Below are 22,624 nucleotides of genomic sequence, written 5' to 3'. Positions count from 1 at the left end.
ACCAACACAGAGCGGTGCCAGACACGCGAAATCTGACCCCAGCTCGTGGGGACTCTCCAGCCTTAGTTCTTAATCGCTCTAATCCTGAGAGGTTCCTGCCGGCGCCAACCACAGGTCCCCGGGGAGTGTCACTTGACTGAGCCCATTGGGCTCAGTGTAGAATTTCTGGGGAGGTTAAGGTCCCAGACTGTTCATGGAGCAAGAGGAGAACCCAGAGTCTGACAGCCCCATTCCACTAGCACCCTGGATGATCCAGGGGTTTAGGTGGCCTGGACACTGCAGACAGGCCACAGCTGGGCCTGGAGGGGAGGCAGAAGGGCCTCACTGTGCCCTGCAGCCCACAGCCAGGGCCAAAGGCAGGACTTCTCAGGGCAGGGGCCGGATGTCAAACATCAATGACATTACTTTTCCTGTTCACATCACAACAATCCCTATGGTTTGTAAAGATGCATTCACAGTTTCTTCCATTTGATAACCCTACGAGAGAGGCCCCATCTTACAGACACAAAAACTGAGGTTCAGTGACGCCGTCCAGGCCACACAATGGGTGTGGTGCCGTGCTCACTCCCTGGGGTCTGACTCCTGGCCCCAAGCCCTTCCAGCTCGGAGTCCAGAGAACATAAGCATCTGGCTGGGTAGGGAACCACAAGCCTCCACGACGTCCGGAGCTGAAATCTCAAGGCTCACAGCTTGGGATTTAACTGTCTTCGTGCAGGGTAACGCCCCCTTGAGGCCGCCGTATTCCCAGCTCACCCTGAGCTCAGCTCTCGCCGCGGCTGCAGGCGTGCAGGGACGAGGGCGAGTCCAGCCCTGAGCCTACTGGGGAAAGGCGTGAGAGGATTCCCTCCAGACAGTGACACTCGTACTTAAAGAGGAGAGATTCCTTTTTCGGAGGGGTGAAATGAATTCATGGGTGACAAGTGAGCATGTTACTTTTTAAATTTTTAAAGAGGGGTTTAATTTTAAAATTTAAAATATACTCTAACAAGTTCTCAAAAAAAATTACAGTTCCTCCTGTCTGAAGTTTGCCCACTTAGCCAAAAATTCAAGTTCCTTATTACCATGGTCTATCAGCTTTGTGGATGCCTGACGCCTGCCTGCTGTTCTCCTGACTCCTTATTCTCGGCTCCTTACTCTCAGCTGCCCCCTCTCTTCCTGGTGTCTGGTCAACTGGTGACACATCCATCCACTTATTCCTTTCCCAGGAACCATCCCAATCTCTGATGGCCTCTTCCGCCACTGAAATTTAAGTCCCAACAAGGCAGGGCCCAGATGTCTGTTCTGTTCACCCATCACACCTGACACAGTTCCTGGCACATGAATGTGTGTTCTTGAATGAGATAATATACTCTTAAAAATAAAGGGCTATTTATTAAAAAAAAAACACAGAAAAGAACAGAGAAAAATATAACAATCACTTATTTCCATCACAATGAGAGAGACTATTATTAAGAAGGACTATTTCCATTTAAAAGTCTACTTAGATGCTTACTGGCTGCTGCTCAAATCCTTATTTTTAAGGTAAATAATTTACTAGACTAACCCAGCAATGTAAGAGTTTTATAACTGTTGACAGATACTATTAATCGGGAGTCACATGTATTAACTTAGAACCCAGATGGCAACCCACTCCAGTATTCTTGCCTGGAAAATCCAGGATGGAAAATCCATCCTCCATGGACAGAGGAGCCTGGTGGGCTATAGTCCATGGGATCGCAAGAGTTGGACACAATTTAGTGACTAAACCACCAAGCCACCATCATGTTAAACAGGTAACACCCCTGAGTCTCATATGAAATAACTATGGGAAAAGCTATTGTGCTGTATTTGGGTAGAAGTTCTGCCTGCCTCACCCCGCAGCAGGTAGCAGCCGGCTAGCAGAGCCAGCTCGCCCCTCCATTTGGGAAGTGGGGAGGGTGAGTTGCTTTCTCCCGGGTGTGGGGGGCTACTCCCCAATCCAGGTGGAATACTCTGTGATGCCTTCCCTGGGACAATCTGTCCCTCTCCCTCTGAGAAACCAGGGTTGGCCCTAGGAGGGGAAGGGGTTAGGCGCTTGAGGCCAGCCTCTAACAAACAAAAGCCCAAGTGCTAACTCCTCTCAGAGCCAGCCTCCATGCTGGCCAGGCCTCCCTCCCTCACTCTCTCTGGCTATTCTATTCTTCAAGTGTCTTTAGGATGAATCTGACTCAGAAAAGCAGGACTGGGCAAAGAAAAGAAGCTAGAAAAAGCCCTCCAGTGTGGTAACTTGATCCACCAAATGTATTAGAATTCATGGAGAAAGGGGCAAACACATGACCTATGATCCAAGAATAGACAAGGATGTAGGCATGAGGGGCCTGGTTGGTAAAAGGCTCGGGTCTGAGCCTACCTCTGGCCCTGTGCTCGTGGGCAAGGTGCAGGGTGTCTGGGGCTGTGAAGTGGGAGAGGTATGTCAGGGTTTCACACCTCATGGGGTCTCTGCAGGGAAACAGGTAGGTGCCATCCTCCTACGGAACTCGGTTCTCCCACCAGGAGAGCAACCGTGAATGAGTCTTCCTAAGCCTTGGTTGTTTCATCTGTAAAATGGGGATAATTATAAGGTTGTTTAAGGAATAAAAAAAAGTGCATGGAAACCACTCAGCATGATAGTTGGCATGCGCTCTTCATGTTGGCCATTACTGATGTAGAATTTTTTTAACACACCCTACATAAAAGACATTGTAGCCCAGGAGACTGTACTTAACATCCATAGATGCAAAACCAGAGAACACCATCTTCCTGACCATGTGAAACACAAAACCACCAGACAAAAGCGACCTAAAGATAACAGGCATTTGACATTTAAATGAGGAAAGACAAGCTCACGGAAGAGAATCTTACCCATAAATGTCCAAAACACCAATAAAAGTGTGCTGCTTGCCTGAAAAGTGCAAGGCTTGGTTAATTCTCTCCACAATGAAGTCAAACAGGTGAGCGTAGATCTTTTTGGCCAGTGCATCCCTGGCATTGACAGCCTGGGGCCTGGTCATGGGCTTCACCACTGTCTCGGAGGTTGTGACGATCTTGCGATTACACAGCCACTGAGCCACTCTGCCACTCTCCAGGCCCAGGAGCTCACAGAACACCTCCAGGTGACCATCATCCTCCTTCAGAAACAAAAGACACAGCCCCGTCAGGCCATCTAAACTGGCACTGGCCCACCCAGCTGTGCCCCTCGACCTATGCGCGATCAGGCCTCATAACACAGAGCCAGGGCTGGGAGTGAAGCAGGAGGGCCCCTGGGGGCATGGAGCCTGCACCTGGTCCTTGGCTGTGGTGATGCCAGGAGATCCCAGGCTGTGTTCTACCCAGATTTTCCTTCTGGCCAAAGAATGTCAGTAGTGATGTTTAGGTCACAGAAGCAATCCTGCCCCCCTCTCCTGTACTTGTGGACACAGCCTTGAGGCCTCTCTCTGCCCTTTTGTATCACACCCAGGCCACCTGTCAGAACCTACACTTGCCCTGTCTCTCTCTGTGTAGCTGGGGTCTGCCCAGGGTGGGGTCTGGCCCAGGAGGGACCTCAGTGGTGTTGTCAGGGAGAACGTGGTGGGCTCCCTGAACTGAAGTGGTTTTCCAGCCAACATGAGGGCTGTGGTGGGGGAATTCTGGACGTACAAAGTGAATCTTGTTTCTCTCCCAAGTCTGGGCATGAAAGCTGCCCCACTGGCCAGCAGACGAGGAAAGGTCTGCTCCTGCTTTAGGCAGCAAGAACTAGGGGTCCCTGTCACTAGGCAAGGAGATGCAATCCCATGTGACTGCACACCACCATTCCTCTTGGGTAGGGAAAACTTCCCAGATGGGCTCATCTGTAGATAGCATCTCAGTCAATTGGGGAAAAATCACATGATTGTATTTAAAAAGCATCAGGTTATTGTGGCTCTAACAACCTAAAAAGTCCTGCCGCCTCCCTGCTGCCCACCCACATCCCTTCTGATCAATATCACAGTAACATAAAGCGTGTCAGTACTGTGAGGTTTGGCTGAGTTATTGGTTTAATTCCTTCTAAGCAGGAACCAAACCTTCTGAGACAAAAACACCTAGCTATAGGGGGAAATGCAAAGGGGCAGCAAGTTTTAAAACATAAGATGGCTTCATTCAGATTGAATTTGCCCAATATTTCACGTTCTTGATGCAAATGAATGAAAATTATTTTCTACAAAGATCTGACATTTTTTTGTGTGTGGGATTTGTCTCCTAAGATTGATAGACAAAGGAATTTTAGTCTATCAATTTTAACTCCTTCTCCAAAATGCTACCTTCACAACAAACTTCACAGAACAGAGTTCAAAGCCAGGGCATTTATTTGGAAGTCATATCTTCAGTCTATGGGAGTTTTAGAAGAAAAAGTGCAGAAGCCCATTTCTGAGGTAAACGAGCCAGGACCCAGTGGGAGAACTACACTGCACACCTTCCAGGCCTGCCATCACCTCCTCCAAACTTCCCAGTCCTTTGGGAACTGACTCTGCAAGGACTGGATACTGGTGGGGATGGGGCAAAGCACTTAGTGTGATAATCTGAAGAATTACTTCCGGGTCACAGGGCAACAGGACTGATGCACTGAGCCAAAAAACATATCTTCCACATCTGCTCAGCGCTCTCTCCCCTTAAACCGCAGGTACCAGAGCTGAGAAATGAACAGGTGTACAAAATTAACAATTGTTCCCATCAGTTGTTCTAGAGGCATTGTTATGGACTGAATGTCTCAGTCATATGAAAAATTCATGTGTTGAAGTCTTAACCCCCAATGTGGTGGTATTCGGAAGTGGGGCCTTAGGGAAGTAATGAGGTTTAGATGTGGATGGGGTCCCTTGATGGGATTAGTGTCCTTATAAGAAGAGGAAAGAGAATAGAGCTTGCTTTTTCTCTGCCCTGTGAGGACACAGCAAGAGAGAGGGCAGCTGTCTGGAAGTCAGCATCTTGAGAACTCAACAGTGTTGGCACCTTGATCTTGAATGAACTTCCAGACTCTAGGACTGTGAGAAGATAGATTTCTGTTGTTAAGCCACCTGGCCTGTGGTATTTTATTATGACAACTGGAATTGACTAAGACACACATTGTTAACACAAAGCTTTAACAGCAAGGAGATTTTGCATTTCACAGAAACATTTTAAACATGTGACTGTCCTCGTTACATGGATATTGTTGAGGATAACCACATACCTCACACCAAAGCATAACATTTGTTGCCTAGCAGACATATACATAAACTTATCTTGTGTCCATGAAATGAAGAAATCAGTCACAAAACTTACATGGAAGCCTATTTTCAGAGAGGAAGCCAGCACCATTGGTGTTTCATTCAGGCATGTGTCAGGAGGTAAGACATGTCTAGTGCCCTTAAGGTCTTTCATGATCTGTGCCCCTCCCAACCACACACATTTTCTGACCTCACCCACCACTTCTCCTTTCTCTCACTTGTCTTTGCATTTACCAACGTTTTGGCTATTTTTCCAATAACACTTCCTGCCCGAGGGCCTTTGTACCTGCTGTTCCCTCTACTTGGGATATTCCTCCTCCAGAGATAGACACAATTTCATTTCCTTACTGAATTAGAAAGGTCTTCTCTGAATGCCCGATACAAAAGGCACAGCCTGTCCCCACCTATTCTGCTATATTTTCCTTTTTTTATTTTTGGGCCATGTCCTATGGCATGTGGGATCTTAGCTTCCTGATCAGAGATTGAACCCACATCCCCTGCATTAGAAGTGTGGAGACTTAACCACTAGACTACCAGAGAAGTCCCTATTTTCCTTCTTTTTAAAAAATATTTTTTATTTATTTTTCTTTTGAGCTGTGCTCGGTCTTTGCTGCTGTGTAGACTTCTCTCTAGCTGTGGTGAGTAGGGGCTGCTCTCTAGTTGCGGTGTGCAGGCTTCTCAGTGAGGTGGCTTCTCTTGGTGAGGGACGCAGGCTCTAGGTGTGTGCGCTTCAGCAGCTATGCTACTCGGGCTCAGCAGTTGTGGTTCCTGGACTCTAGAGCACACACTCAACAGTTGTGGTCCATGGGCTTAGTTGTTCTGCAGCATGTGGGGCCCTCCCTGACCAGGGATCAAACCTGTGCCTCCTGCACTGACAAGCGGATTCTTTACCCCTGAGCCACCAGGGAAGCCCCCTATTTTCATTTTTAATGGTTATTGCCAGCTGCCAGAGCCTATAACTTTTACTGTGTCTCCTCCCCTCCATTTTCTCCTCCTGATCAAAAGCTTCATGAAGGCCTTCTGATTTTGTTTTGTTCACTGATGCTTCTCCAGAGCCTACAACAGTGTCTGGCACAGAGCAGGCAATTAATAAAAATTTGTTGAATAAAAGGAAAACACACAGAGGATGTGTTTCCCCCTTCTCTGCTGTTGCAAGGGGAAGAAAGAAGCTTTACTCTTTGAAGGTAACCCATGGAAACCCCGATCTTCCTTGATCCTGTTAAACTGATCCCCCTAGTGCTAAAATGCAAAAGCAGGGTAACCCTGAGAGCTTCTGCTGATGATCCTCCCAACACAGAATGGGGGAAACAAACACATATCTTACGTTGATCACTGATCTCTCGTTGCCCACTGCTGTGATCTGTACGTTGCCCAGATGTAGGATGGCTGCCAGGACCTTAAAAACGTCCATCTGAAAATCTTCCTTGAAACCTGAAAACAAAATTTTTCCCAAATTAGGAATACTCCATTTCTTCTCTTGCATAACCACTAGTAAGACAAGCACCTGAATTCTTTCAGGACCCTCTAATACCATCAGTGCCAAGAGACGGGACAGGGTACAGGGAGTGGACCCCAGGGAGAATCTGGCTCACTAGTTTGTCTTTCTAGTTTGACGTGTGCAGACACACAATGTTAACTGTTCAACCCACCAGGCTTCCCCTATGTGGTGGCTGCTAGGAAGTTCAACTCAGAAATTAATATCTGAGTAGCCATTTCACGTCAGGTTCCTGGGAGAACTGGCTCTCATTCATTCTGTATGCTGTGCTTCCTTTTTTTAAAAAAAAATTAAATTTTTAAAGTTTCTTTCTTTTTTTTTAATGTGGACCATTTTTTAAGAAGTCTGCATTGAATTTATTACAATATTGCTTCTATTTTATGTTTTGGGTGTTTTGTGGTTTTTTTTTTTGGCTGCAAGATATGTGGGATCTTAGCTCCCAACCAAACTTGCACCTTCGGCTTTGGAAGGCCAACACTTAACCACTGGCCTGCCAGGGAAGTCCCTGCTGTGCTTTTTTTATTGTTTTTTTTTTCTTTTTTGTTTATAAGTTCCCCAAATGCTTTTTATGGTGGGTGCTGGAAGGACTCCATTTGCCCCTCCAGCTATGCACCCTGCTATCTGCCCCAGGGGGCTGGCCTGTGTGGACGAAGGTGATGGGTTTTCATGCCCTCTGGTTGGGTCTGGCCAATGTGTACCCTGTCAGATCAGAGAACAGGAGGAGAAGATACGGGTACATCTCCCCATCTCTTTCCTTGCAGTTGCCTCAGGCTGGCTGTGCGGGCGGTATCTATTCCAGGTCTGGTGCTGACTTTCCCGGACCCTCCTTTCAGGCTCAAGTAACACCCCTGTGCCCAAACAGAAAGAGTTGCTGTTTCCAGGGCCCTACTGCTCCGTGCAGCCCTCTCAGCCCCACACAATTTGCAATTTGTAGTTGCTCCCTTGGTAAATAAACTTTCCTCCTTTTATCTTATTTGAATGTGTCCCATGTTCCCAGCATGGGACCCTGACCAATATAGGTGGAATATCACTTGTGAATAAAAAGAGTTGCCTGCCAAATCAGCAAACAAGGGATGCTGTGGCCCTCAAGCTCTCAGCCACTAACACTGCTCCCGGGAGTGCACCCTGAGGGGACTCAGGATGGAGAAAAGCAGAACACTGGTCCTAGGTAGCTAAGGTGCATATCGAAGGAATGATTTCACTGAGCCCAGACTTTTGCATCTTCCCATGAATATAATAAAAAAGCGCTAAATTCTTTAATTTGAGATACCTGGTTTTCTTTAACTAACAGTAATATTTTGATGTTCTGACTACGTGGTCTTTGTTGGAAGACTCCTATATATCCTGGATCCTCCCTTACCTCTTCAGAGCAGTCCCTCAGAGCTGTCCGAGAGGCTGCATCCCGGGCTCAAGCCCTCAGTTTTGTCTTCTGAGTAAAACATATTTTCAGTTTTCAGGTTGTGCATTTTTTTTTCAGCCAACAGGAGACCCTCACTTTCCTCAGCAAAAAAGCAGCAGGCCCTAAATGCCCAGAAAGATCCATTGTGGTCACCGCTGCTTCTGACTTGAAGATACCGGGAATATCTCAATAGCAGCCAGGTCATGTTCCAAAAGAATTTCAAAACCTGGAGAGACTTCTCTCCTTCAAAGATCACACAAAATCAAAGTCACATATGATTTCATTTGCTATATGATTCAGGGAACTCAAACTGGGGCTCTGTAACAACCTAGAGGTATGGGGAAGGGTGGGAGGCGGGAGGGAGGGGACATATGTACACCTATGGGTGATTCATGTTGATGATGTATGGCAAACCAAATCAATATTGTAAAGCCGTTATCCTTCAATTAAAAATAAATAATTTTTAAAAAATCAGATATGATTTCAAAGCAAAATTACATAGATGTCTCCAGTTCAACCCGAGTCCAGGCAGTTGCAGTCATTCCATTTCAAGTTAACATTTCCATTTGAATGACAGCCAATTCTAAAAGAAATAACCTCCAGGGCATCACCATGATAAATGACAGGTAAGTGACGAGGAAAAGCAACTAAAAATGCAAACTTTGAGAATCTGCTCTGACACTCCCACTCTCTGCATAATCCATGACTAAGCCCATGCCTTCCAGAACTGACAAAACTGAAATAACAACTCCAAAGGAATGACTCAAAGAAAGAACTTAAGACCTCAGTTAAGTAATTCTCTTCAGTGAGATAAAATCCTTGCAAAAGCACTGATGGCTTGAGGTGGGTTTCAACAAGAAACATAGCGGTCAAGTTCCTTGAACCTGAGGTCCAGGAAAGATGTTTCCAGAGTTTTCTTTCTGACAGAGATCTTAATGGTCGGGCAAAGATCAAAGGATGAATTAAATGAGAGTCAGCAGAAGAACAAAGGAAGTAAGCTCTTGATCAAAATGCACCCCATTCTGCTTCCTCAGGGGGTAACTTGTGGTCTGCTAAGGTCCCTGTGATATTGTTATTTGTATTAAGAAATATATAAATTGGCCTTCACACAGTTTCTGGCACAGAACTTCTAAAAACCTGGGAACTTCCTAAGAGGTAAGAGAGACTAAGATGTCTTTCGGTAATGAGGCAATTTTGGAATGCCTCCTGGGTCATGTGTGGATGGGGGCTGGTTGCCAGGAGAAACAATCCTGCGATGGAGAGTGGGAACTTTCAGGCTCACCCCTTAACCTTCGGGGAGCAGAGAGGCACTGCAAGTTGAACTGACTGCCAATAGCCAATGATTTAATCAGTGTACATGTACTGAAGTCTCTATAAACCCCAAAAGGACAAGGTTTGGAGAGCCCCAGAGTGAACCCACGGGACTGGGGAGAGTGATGCTCTCAGCACAGAAGTTTTTGCTCCTTCCCATATACTTGCTCCTATATATCTGTTCCAATGGGCTTTTCTTGAGCTTTATATCCTTTCATAATAAACTGGTGATGTACTAAGTAAAATATGTTTCCATGAGTTCTGTGAGCTGCTTTAGCAAATTGGTCGAATTCCAGGAGGTGGTTAAGGGAACCTCTGGTTTACAGCCTCTTAGTCAGGAGCACCAGTAACAACCTGGACAGGGGTCTGTCACCTGACATGGGCAGGGGCCGGGGTCCAGTCATGTGGGACTGAGCCCTTAACCTGTGAGATCTGATGCTTCCTCCAGGTAGACAACGTCAGCACTGAGTTGAACTACAGGATACCCAGCTGGTGTCCAGGGAATAGTGTGGTGTGGGAGACCCCCGCCCCAGCAACACACTGGAATTAGGTATCAGAACCATTTCAGTACCTCAGAAGCAGAGCCAGAAGAGAAAGAGCATGAAACTCTGCATCAGGCACTATCCTGAGTACTTTCCACATGTCACCTCAACTAATCCTTACAACTATATCAAGTACTAGTATTTTTTAGGCTCCAAAATCACTGCAAATGGTGACTGCAGCCATGAAATTAAAAGACACTTGCTCCTTGGAAGGAAAGTTATGACCAACCTAGACAGCATATTAAAAAGCAGAGACATTACCTTGCCAACACAGGTCTATCTAGTCAGAGCCATGGTTTTTCCAGTAGTCATGCATGGATATGAGAGTTGGATTATAAAGAAAGCTGAGCACTGAAGAATTGATGCTTTTGAACTGTGGTGTTGGAAAAGACTCTTGAGAATCCCTTGGACTGCAAGGAGATCCAACCAGTCCATCCTAAAGGAAATCAGTCCTGAATATTCATTGGAAGGACCGATGTTGAAGCTGAAACTACAATACTTTGGCCACCTGAATTGAAAAACCAATTCATTGGAAAAGACCCTGATGCTGGGAAAGATTGAAGGTGGGAGGAAAGGGGGACGACAGAGGATGAGATGGTTGGATGGCATCACCAGCATGATGGACATGAGTTTGAATAGGCTCCAGGAGTTGGTGATGGACAGGGAACCCTGGTCTGCTGCAGTTCATGGGGTCACAAAGAGTCGGATATGACTGAGTGACTGAACTAAACTGAACTGTTCCCATTTTACAGAGAAGAAACTAAAGCACAGAAAGTCTAGTGAACTTGCCAAGGTCACAATCACACTGTGTGTGTTATGGCTAAGCAGTTTAGTGCCAGCGACCACTGCAGTGTGTGAAAAGACCCATGGAGTCACAAAGCTGCCCTAGTTCACCCCAGGGTGTCTAAATGTGATGCTCTCCTGACAACCCCACACCAGGCAAAGAAGTGTGAGCAGACTCCAGGGGTCTGTTTACTGGGTGTGCTGTGAAGTGGATCTGGGTACTGAGAGGGATGACCTCACTGCTAATCTTGCCCGTCTTTCCAAACCGTCTCCATAACAAATCATGGCAATGGACAAATCAACAGCTAGTACTTATTTAGCAATGACATTTTAAGAAAGGTGTCTGTCCAAATGTGTTATAAGTCTATGTACAATTCACATTGGGCACTCTGCCCATGAGGGAGTCAACATCTAAGACAGAAAACACTGAGGCACAAACAAGAGGACACGACCCACGGGATAAGTGGTGTACATGAGGCATTCACATTGTTGGAGATGTGCTGTTGGACAGAACTTTCCTTGGGGATGAAATGTTCTTTATCTGTGCTGAACTACATGGCAGCTATTTGCTACATATGGTTATGAGCACTTGAAACATGCCTAGTGCAAATGAGGAACTGAATTTTAAAAGTTATCTCATTTTAACTAACATAGATAATCATCTGTGGCTAGTGGTTACTGTGTTGGACAAGGAAGGTTCACAGACCATAAAATTTGACACATAGCATGAGATTATTGGCTGTGGGGGTCACAGGATGATGGCAATCTCAAAGTTACAGTGAGTTCCATATGTGACTCCACTCTACAACAGGAAACAGGTCTCCAAAGACTGCTCAAACTTCTTTGTCTGGTCAGGGGCCCTCAGGAGATGTCCATGTTTTAAATACACTGGGGTTGAAGCTAGGCTCATGACTCCACCCACAAGTCCTTCCACAGATTTCAATAAAAGTCTAAGGAATCCATCAACTATGCTCACTCTATCACCTGGGACAAGGGTCAACATATGTTTTCTAACTAGGCTTTGCAGGCTGTAGAGTCTGTCACAAGAACTCAATTCTAGCATCATAGCATGAAAACAGCTATAGGTCATACTTAAAAGAGTGTCTCTGTGTTCCAATAAAAGTTTATTTACAAAAAAAGGCTGCAATCTGCCAACCTCTGGCCAAAGACATTTTTTTAGTGATTCATGCATTGAGGTCATGCTTTCATTAAATGCATACTGATCTCTCACACTGACAGAGCATACCACAGTTCACAAACCATTTAAGACATTCTCTCTTAATCCCCACAACATCCCTAACAGCAACTGTGATGGCTACGCTCCAAAGATGACCCCCCACAATGCATCACCCTCCAATTGTTCATACCCTTTGTGGTTCCTTCCCTGAGGGTCATGACTCTGAGCTGATCCTCTGCCTTGCTTTTGATTATAAGCACAAAGCAGTAGCGATGCTGCACTGCTTCTGAGGCTGGTTCATAAAAAGACCCACAGAGCCTACCTGAGCCTATTGGAATTGGCTCATGGGAGAAGATAGCCTCATGTGCAGTCCATGTACCCTGAGGCCAGCATGCGTGAGGAAGGCCACATGGAGAGAGAGAAAGCCTGCCCAGCCCCCAGCAGTTCCAGTCACCCCAGCCCATATGACAGAAGTATACAGCTGATCGAACCCCTGCCACCACCAGACAAGAGTCCCCAAGCGAGAAATGCCCAGCTGAGCCCAGTCAGCCCAGAGTCATAAGAAACAATGATAAATTATCAGATTATTTATTTATATATTTTACCATTTAAAAGTGTCTAATTCAATGCAGTTAAACTGCATTCACAATACTGTGCAACCATCCATTTCCAGGACTTTTAAAGAAAATCATTCCAAACAGAAATTCTGTGGTCATTATTGAATGATTCCCTATTCCTCCCTCTCCTTAGCTCTTGGTAACCTCTCTTCTATTTTCTGTCTCTATGAATTTGCCTATTATTGGTACCTCATATAAGAGGAATCATACAATATTTATTATTTTGTATCTGGCTTATTGATAAAGTTCTTATTCTTAGAGGACTCATAGCCATCTCCAATGCATGCATGTGGAGAAACATTAAGAACTGTATATTTCTCTATAAAGATTTTCTTTTGTTCAGTTTAAGTGAACTTTGGAAAATAAAATTTTGTAGCAAAAAAAAAAATCTGACTTTTTAAAGGAGTTTTTTAAAAAGATTTTTTAAAATGTGGACCATTTTAAAGTCTTTATTGAATTCGTTACAATACTGCTTCTGTTTTATGTTTTATTATTTTGGCCATGAGGCAGGTGGATATCAGCTCCCTGACTAGGGATCGAAATTGCACTCCTTGCATTGGAAGGTGAAGTCTTAACCACTGGATCACCAGGGAAGTCCCTGATCTTTTTAAAATGAGAAGTTTTGTTAGAACCATTGACTAGGGTAGAAATTGAATGTTAGTTCATAAATTCCTGATGGAAAGAAGCCCAGAGTTAGACATTTTTTATTGGAAATGTCTATCTTAAAGTTTTCACATAGTTCATAGATTAGAATGAGAAGTTTCTGCATGATAATTTTTTCTCTTTCAGATATATCTTTATTTGCAGATATTCTTATTCAGATTTAATAGGTCTGGGGTGATATCTAGATGTTAGAATTTAAAAGAAAAGTCTCAGGTGACCTGATATTCCAGTATTGAGAGCCACTGGCATAAGTCACTTTCTCAAAGTGTAGCACTCATAGTTAAGATCATTTAAAATAGTGCTGGATTGTTTTCAGTTTTAATGGTTATTTGTTAAATGGAATTAATTGTTCATTAAAGTTTCATCTTAATGACAATAATCCAGTAATAACCTGAATGTCTGTAATAGAGGAACAGATGAATTATGTCATATGTTATAAAAATAGTCATTTTAAGCTACCAAGATTTGGAGTACAGAAATAAATAACTGAAATGACTATTTTTATTGCTGCGCCAGTGTACAGATGGGGAAACTGATGCCCAGAGATAACAACAGACCTGTGACAGGTGGTGCTAGTGGTAAAGAACCTGCCTGCCGATGTAGGATCCACAAGAGACGTGGGTTTGATCCGTGGGTGGGGAAGATACCTTGGAGGAGGAAATAGCAACCCACTCCAGTATTCTTGACTGGAGAATCCCAAAAACAGAAGAGCCTGGAGGTCTACCTACAGTCCATAGGGTCGCAAAGAGACGGACATGACTGAAGTGACTTAGCACTCATGCAGGTGTGAGGCCACAGACCTATTCTATGATGCATGGGAAAAAACATGAGCAAATTCATGACAATAGATAATTAAGTGCTAAACTGTGAGGCCAAGCACAGGCCATCAGAGTAAGGACGTCACCAGGCTAGTGTGTTTAAATAACAAGACTTGGTGGGAAGTAAGCAGGTGCAGATTCTATGGTCGCCCTGCCAGTCATGCCCAGTCACTCTCTAAGACAAATCCCAGAAAGGAGTGAAGCAGAACAGCTCTGCCTCCTTCTTCCCAGCCCCCTTCACACAGCACAGCAGGCAGCCATCTCCTTTATCAGCCACTGGAGGCAGCGGACTGCTATACTTATTCCCCACAAAATTTGGAGGCTTTGCCTAAAACATCTAGGCCTGGTGTGCAGGGCTGGGGCCATGGTAACACAAGCAAGGTGCCCACGGCCAGCTCTGCACTCATGCCATCCTCCGAGCAAGGACTCCTTAAACTCTGCACCCCAGCTGCCTCTCTTGTCCCACGTTAGTCCTGGCCTTGCTGGCGTGGACATTTGTAAAATGATCTAATGTATGTGATAAAGTGGAAAAAACTGCTGCTGTTACTTCCAATAATTAGGGAGGGCTTCCTGGAGGAGGATGGTTTTGCTCAAAGGATGGTTAGGACTTGGACGACAGGGTATAGTACATAGAGACAGAAAGCAGGCAGGAGCATTTAGCAAATATCTGCTGTGTGCTCAGCCTGGTGCTGCGTACATTTCCCTACCAGTTGTCACGAGTGTCCTGTGGGTAAGGAATACAGCCATTCTACAGATCAAGAAACTGAGTCTTAGAGAGGGTAACCTCCAGAGTCCTGCCAACTTGGCTTTTAATTCTTGCTTAGTTGATTGCAAAGCCTCTTCTTTTTGCCTGCATCATTTCACTGTGAGGTGACACATTACAGAGGTGGGAAGGAAGGACAGGTTCCCTGGGAGCCCTGCCAGAGCTAGGCTGCCCGTCCCCTCTTCGTGCTGCCTCTCAATGGAGCACGTTACACAGAGACTGAAATCATGATTATTATTTTAAGAAAACATTAATAAGTACCAAAACTGCTTATCACATTATTAAAGTCGCTCAGTCGTGTCCGACTCTTTGTGACCCCATGGACTGCAGCCTACCAGGCTCCTCTGTCCATGGGATTTTCCAGGCAAGAGTACTGGAGTGGGTTGCCATTTTCTTTTCCAGGGGATCTTCCCGACCCAGGGATCGAACCCAGGTCTCCAGTATTCAGCAGACGCTTTACCGTTATGAGCCACCAGGGAAGCCCTGGAAGCCAGGATTACATTATTAGACACTGTCTACATTGCCCTTCTTAAAGCGGTCACTTGAGATTTTTTTTTCCATGTGGACCATTTTATTGAATTTGGGTAAGGACCCAAAGGGTAAGGAGCAAGCCTTTATTGAATTTGTTGCAATATTGCTTCCATTTTATATTTTGTTTTTTTGGCTGTGAGGAAAGTGGGATCTTAATTCCCCAACCAGGGATTGAACCCATATTCTCTGCATTGGCAGGCAAAGTCTTAACCACTGGACCACCAGGGGAATCCTAAAGCAATTTTGAAAAAGCAGAATTGGATGGAAATTGTGCTTAGGAAACCATCTTGTGTTCATTCTCAATTATACAACTGTGCTCATCTTGCCTATTACCCTGATATATTTAACCTCAAGTTCTTTGCTTTTTGCATTCAAATATCATCAACTAAGCCACAACAATGAAAACAGCTAAGGCTAATAAGACATGAATATTTTCTGTAAGATGTAAAAATGGTCTATAGTCTCACATTGATCATAAGGTTTGACTGGCAGTGTTGCATGTATGTCTAGACTAACACAAAATGGGAAAGTGAATGACTATTTTTATGAATATCACTTGTCATCTTTTCAAAATTGAGGTCCGTGTGGGAAAGGAAAGGTGGGAAAAAACTGAAGAGTACCTACTTCACCTGGGTCAGCATCTTAGCAATTAAAGATCAGGTTTTCTGTATACAAATGATATGTCTAAAGACCCTGAGTATAAATTCCAGTTCTGCTCTTTACTAGCCACCCAAACCTTGGGTAAATCACTTACTATCTCCATGCCTCAGTTTTCCTATTGTAAATGCAAAAAAAAAAACAAAAAAAAAACAAAAAAAACAAGCATCTACCTAATAAGGTCGTTATAAGGTTTAAATGAATTAATACAGGTAAAAAAGTGTTTAGAATAGTGCCTGGTGCATAGTGAACTCCACATAGGTGTCCCTTATTTTACCATGATCATCAGGATACCTGTCAAGGCCGAGTAGGCTCCACATCACACCTCTAAACTGATTCAGACCTCTCCTTTCACCTGTCTTCTTTGTAGTCAGCCTGGAAGTGCTTATGAGCATCCACAGGGTTTATGGCTCATGCTTCTCACAGTAAGCCAGCGAGCCTGAGTGCAAAGGAGTTGATTTCTAGATCTGTCAAGGGAAACGCACAATCTAGATCCTTTGGCCTCTAAATATGTTTTTTGATTGACTCATCCTAAAATTGGGCTTCCCTGGTGTCTCAGACAGTAAAAGATTCAACCTGCAAAGCAGGCGACCTGAGTTTGATCCCTGTGTTGGGAAGATCCCCTGGAGAAGGGAATGGCAACCCACTCCAGTTGCCTGGAGAATCCCATGGACAGAGGAGCCTGGTGGGCTACAGTCCATGGGGTCACAAAGAGTTGGGCACAACTGAGCAACTAACACAACAGCAACATCCTAAACTTGGAATTGATTAGATGTCTTCAGAACACATGCATGCTGGGCATCCCCGCGTTCTTAGAGAAGATGGCCACTCCTGGGATAGGATATTTTCGCTCACCCAGCAGTGTGAAGGTCTTCTGAGTCTCTATCATGTCAGCTCTGTCATTCACACCCTCAAGGACCGTACTGCCTCCCATTCGCGTATAATTAAATTCTTCTGCACTCCCTGAAATCAAAAGATACTGATGTTTATGACACAAGAAGGTGAACATACATGTTTATCAGAAGCAAGAAGAGCAGTTAACACTTAATGTGCTGTATTAAGCACTTCATAATGTTTTTCCACTGACTCCTTAGAATTCTACGTTGCTGACTCAAACATTGAGGCTCAGAAAAGTGAAATGGCCCACTCACAGTCAAATAGTGACTGTGGCAGAGCGAGAAGTAAAATGCAGGCTTGACTCCAGAGCACATGGTTTTTGTTCCCACACCTAACAATTTCATATAGCTTTACTGAGGTTCATTGAATGTATGATGAACTGTAGAAAACTTGATGAGTTTTGATATATGTATACTGTTATAAAAACATCACCATGGTCAAGATAATAACCAGATGTGCACCTAAATTTGTACAGTAAGTGACACTTCAGAAAGCCCTTCCATGTTCACTATTTGCATTCTGTTTGGCATATAAGGCATGGATACTATCATTATATAACATCTGAAGAAACTTAGATTCTACAAGTGCAAGCAAATTCTTCAGGATTAGAGAGTATGCATTCAACTCCAATACACTAGACAATTCTATCTACCAACTCAGGCCGGGTGACCAAGACAGGAAAGCTGAGGTACCACAGGAGTTGGGCTGTTTGCACTAAAGGAAAAGTGGCTCATTAATTATGATTACAATTAATAATGATTTTGAATTTTCAAGAATGTTCAAATTATGATATAGATACTCTGTCTCAGGAGAAAGGGAAATATGTCATTCCTTAGAAAAATGACCATCCAAGGAAATTCAGATAATAAAATTTGAGGACTTAGATCAGTAAGTCCCAGTGGTCAGAAGCCTTCTTCTGGTGATTCTAGCTGGATGATCTCCATTGCTCTGGAGCTTTGAAAAGAACCCTGGGGTTGAAGGGTACCTAATTCCTGGACCAATATGCCCCTAACTAATCTATCTTCTTAGTTAAATGCATCAATTCCACTCCTGGAACTGAAGGATCTTATGTTTTTGGACAGAATACTTTTTTAAAGTGATGTTATTATAAGAAGAAGAGATTAACCTAGAATTTAAATTCTTACACAAAAAAGAGACTCTTCTACACACCATGCATTACGTACCTAATTTAAGATGTTTAAATTCCGACTGCTGTGCAGATGCACAAAGCTGATAGAAAATGTGGTAATTTCGTTCATTTTCTGACTGTAAAATAAAGAGGAATCCTGAAATCACACCAGACCTTTACAAATGAAAATGTGAGGTTTTCCCTAAGAGGGTTTTAGATGGTTAATCTGATCTCAAGGATATGGACATCTACCTGTGTTTTTGCTGTGACCCAACCTGGTGGTCCAAGATCGCCTTCCAAATAACCACCTCAGAGAAAATGATATTAAACAAAAACATTCTATGAAACGGGAATAATGTAATTTGTACCAGTTGAAATTTTAAAGAAACTCCTTGCAATGCAAGGCTTATTCTTTCTCTCCTTCTGCGTCAAAATGAAGATAATTTTCTCCATTTTATGGACAGAAGAATCTTTCTCTTAAACCCCACCTCACTAGCTCTGATTCCATTCTCTTCCTAATACAAAAAAAGTAACAACTTGGTCTATTTTGAGTAGTTTTTGTGTTCTAGAAAGACAAACAATCTTTAAATGCTAAGAATTTTTAAAGTGCCTAAAACTGAAAGTCATAAACTTTTCCCTTGATCATGAAATTCAACTGATACTGTACCTATCATCAATTTTCATTTTTAAGAAACAGAAAAAAATAACCCACACTGCAAATGAAAGATAGGAAAATTCTACTTCAAGTCACCAAACAATATTGGTTGTCTAATGTATACATAAATGTGAGCCATACTATACATAGGTGGTGAAAAAGAAAATTTAACTAATATTTTTATCCTTACTTGAAAGACAACTCTGGATTTCTCCAGCAGGTAAGTTCTCATGTTCGCACCTATAATTTGATTTCTCTCATCAAAACTAATTTCCGTGTATTTCCCAAACCGACTGCTGTTGTCATTGCGGGTGGTCTTGGCATTTCCAACAGCCTACAAAACATAGCAACAACACTAAAAACCCTTTGCATTCATATTCTTGGAGCAGTTATAGTAAAATCCAATCCTGTATGCTAGGGGAAAATCTGATTAGAGAGGGAGGCTGGAAGGCAGAGGCTTGCAGAGAATGAAACATATCCTTCAGTTCAGTTCAGTTCAGTTGCTCAGTCGTGTCCAACTCTGCAACCCCATGAATTGCAGCATGCCAGGCCTCCCTGTCCATCACCAACTCCCAGAGTTTACCCAAATTCATGTCCATCGAGTCGGTGATGCCATCCAGCCATCTCATCCTCTGTCGTCCCCTTCTCCTCCTGCCCCCAATCCCTCCCAGCATCAGGGTCTTTTCCAATGCTCTGGATGAAAGTGAAAGAGGAGAGTGAAAAAGCTGGCTTAAAGCTCAACATTAAGAAAACTAAGATAATGGCATCTGGTCCCATCACCTCATGAGAAATAGATGGGTAAACAGTGGAAACAGTGTCAGACTTAATTTTTTCGGGCTCCAAAATCACTGCAGATGGTGACTGCAGCCATGAAATTAAAAGATGCTTACTCCCTGGAAGGAAAGTTATGACCAACCTAGATAGCATATTAAAAAACAGAGACATTACTTTGACAACAAAGGTCCGTCTAGTCAAGGCTATGGTTTTTCTAGTAGTCATGTATGGATGTGAGAGTTGGACTGTGAAGAAAGCTGAAGAATTGATGCTTTTGAACTGTGGTGTTGGAGAAGACTCTTGAGAGTCCCTTGGACTGCAAGGAGATACAACCAGTCCATCCTAAAGGAGATCAGTCCTGGGTGTTCATTGGAAGGACTGATGCTGAAGCTGAAACTCCAATACTCTGGCCACCTGATGCGAAGAGCTGACTCATTTGAAAAGACCTGATGCTGGGAGGGATTGGGGGCAGGAGGATCTCCTCAATCTTACTTCAAGGCTCTCCTCAATTTTACTGATAGACACTGAGCAGGATCAGGGAAAGCATGAGTTCTGATGTTTCATGGCCCCAGGTTCATTTTTACTATCTGTGTGATGCTAGCAAGCATCTTTCCAAGTCTCAGTTTCTCTATCTGTAATACAAGGATGCATCTGACAGAGTTGGGAGGATTAAATGAGATAGTATCAATATAAAGTGCCTCAACTCATCTAGGCCTAAAATATTAGAGATGCTTAAAGTCCACTTCCTTCATCCAACCTTTATTTTTGTCCTTATCCCTTATCACTTCCCTACTCAAACTTTCTACTCAACCAAAAGACAGCCCTCTACCATCCCTCCCACACTGAGCATGATTTTTGCTTTTTACTTCTGCTCTTGACTTCTGTCTCTCCTCTTGTCCTCTCCCTTCCTGGGCATCCTACATACAGAAGTATCTTTCTTATGCACAAATACTGCACTCCTGTCCAGGTCATTATACTTTCAGACAACACATGTTTACTCAGCGCCTGCCATGGTCCACATGCTTGGTAGGCAGAGATGAACCAAGTAAACATGGTCCCACCTTCATGGAGCTTATAGCTGCAGGTGAGACCAACCCTAAAGAAACAGCCACACAATATTATCCTGCAGGCATTTAACAGCACAGTGTTTCTTGACAACCTTTTCACTGCGATCTTGGGTTGTGATTTATCTTTCTATTTAAGTTTAAAATAGGCTATGTTAGAGGAGTCTTAAAACTTGGGGATTGGACCTTAATCTTTTCCTTACTTCCTGTATTATCAGGCATAGTGACTTGAACAAAATAGGTGGTCTGATAAATATTCATTGAGGATTTTGATTTGAGAGCACAGAAAGAAAAGGTCTAAGAATCTAACAGTTTTAACTATTTGCTATGCTTCCAAATAAATCCAAATCGATTCATTTCCCTCTCCCCTGAGCTGTCAGATGCTCCTTCTTCCTCGAAGGCTTTCTCCTTACTCCTTGGTGCCATCATTGGTGGCCTTGCCCATATGTTTGCCCAAGTCAGTGGTGTGCTAATGAGTCAGTCTTGGGGAAGGAAGGAGGAAGAGCCTGGATATGTGACATTTACCAATTTGAAAGGTGTAAATATTTCCACCATGACTGATTTCAAGCTACCAAGGCTTTAAAAATAACTTGCAAAAAAATTCCTGAATGTTTAAAAATCAGCTTATGAAAGTTGGTGTTGGTTGGCTAGAGAACACTGCTGGTCTCAGCGTACCAGTTGTGTCTGTGGTTGAGGAAATTTCCCCTGGGATATAAATGTAAACGGGGGACTCCTAAAATCCTGATGGTAGAACTTCTAGCCCAGCAGGTAGAGCAAAGAAGCTTTGGAACCAGCAATCCGTGCTCTAGTCTCCTACAAATCACACCGGGGAACAGACTTCCTGGCTCTTTCCTGCCCTTACTTCTTTGGTCTTTAAAGGACCACATACAGGCATACCTTGAAGACACTATGGCAGACCACTGCAATAAAGCAAATGTCACAATAAAAGTCACATGAATTTTCTGGTTTCCCAGTGCAGATAAGTTATGTTTGCACCGTACTATATAGTGTATTAACTGTGAAATAGCACTGTATCTAAAAAACTTACACACCTTAATTTAAAAAATTTTTTTGCTAAAAAAAAAAAAATGCTAACCATCATCTGACCCTTTAACAAGCCATAATCTTTTTGCTGGTGGAGGGTTTGAAACACCATGAGAGTTATCAAAACATAACACAGAGACAAAAAATAAGCAAAGACTGTTTGAAAAAATGAGCTGATAAGACTTGGTTGACACAGAGTTGCCATAAATCTTTAGTTAAAAACAAAAAACAAAAAGAAATATCTGTAAAGCACAATCAAGCAAAGCGTGATGAAACACCTTTATACATGAACCTATATACATGAACCAGCCCACGTCTCCATATATACGTCTCTGCCCCCACTCCCCATCCCCACAGGGTACCCACCTCAGTTATGGGGTTTGATGCTAGGACCTTGTCTTCCACGTGAGCATTACTGCTGGACTTGCTGACGGTGGCAAAGTACCTCATGGCATAGCGAGCAGACACTGTCTTTCCAGCACCAGACTCCCCACTTACAATTATTGACTGGTTTTTATTGTTTCTAGGGCAAACAAAAGGGTTTTTTAAAAATTCTTTTTATCCATCTCATTAGAACTGATTCAAATGAATTCTTTTTAATGGCTGAGTAATATTCCATGGTGTATATGTACCACAGCTTCCTCATCCATTCGTCTGCTGATGGGCATCTGGGTTGCTTCCATGTCCTGGCTATTTGGGAAGACCCAGAGGGAGTGGGTAGAGAGGGAGGTGGGAGGGGGGACTGGGATGGGGAATACATGTAAATCCATGGCTAATTCATTTCAATGTATAACAAAAACTACTGTAATGATGTAAAGTAATTAGCCTCCAACTAATAAAAATAAATGGAAAAAAAATTCTTTTTAAATGTTCATTTCTTCCCATTAAAAAGGCAATATATGCGCACTAATAAAAATGCAGATAAGTCAGAAGGGACTTGGTTTTATCATGCTAAAGTAACTTTTTTAACATGCCAGTGAATTTCCTTCTAGTCTTTTTCTCTGTGATCCTGCTGGACGCACAACTTTGCCTCCTGCTGTGTCCCCTGTACTGAGAGTTCCCAAGGCCAGTCCCAGCCCAGTGATCTAC

The 22,624-nt window shown here is 43.5% G+C and overlaps 1 protein-coding gene across 1 annotated transcript in view; it reads right to left on the bottom strand.

Annotated features, from left to right (window-relative positions):
- The window catches only part of MYO5C (myosin VC), a 113,787-nt gene that overhangs the window by 69,793 nt on the left and 21,370 nt on the right, over positions 1-22,624 (bottom strand). The window contains exons 5-10 of the mRNA XM_070469266.1: positions 21,902-22,058; positions 18,844-18,987; positions 18,054-18,135; positions 16,828-16,935; positions 6,541-6,647; positions 2,860-3,125 (exon numbers count right to left, since the gene is read on the bottom strand). Of these exons, the coding sequence (XP_070325367.1) occupies positions 2,860-3,125; positions 6,541-6,647; positions 16,828-16,935; positions 18,054-18,135; positions 18,844-18,987; positions 21,902-22,058 (864 nt within the window). The remainder of the gene's footprint in view (positions 1-2,859; positions 3,126-6,540; positions 6,648-16,827; positions 16,936-18,053; positions 18,136-18,843; positions 18,988-21,901; positions 22,059-22,624) is intronic.

This window comes from Odocoileus virginianus, chromosome 6, assembly GCF_023699985.2.
Source record: "Odocoileus virginianus isolate 20LAN1187 ecotype Illinois chromosome 6, Ovbor_1.2, whole genome shotgun sequence".
NCBI classification, from domain to species: domain Eukaryota; kingdom Metazoa; phylum Chordata; class Mammalia; order Artiodactyla; family Cervidae; genus Odocoileus; species Odocoileus virginianus.
This window is presented reverse-complemented; position numbering and strand designations above follow the sequence as displayed.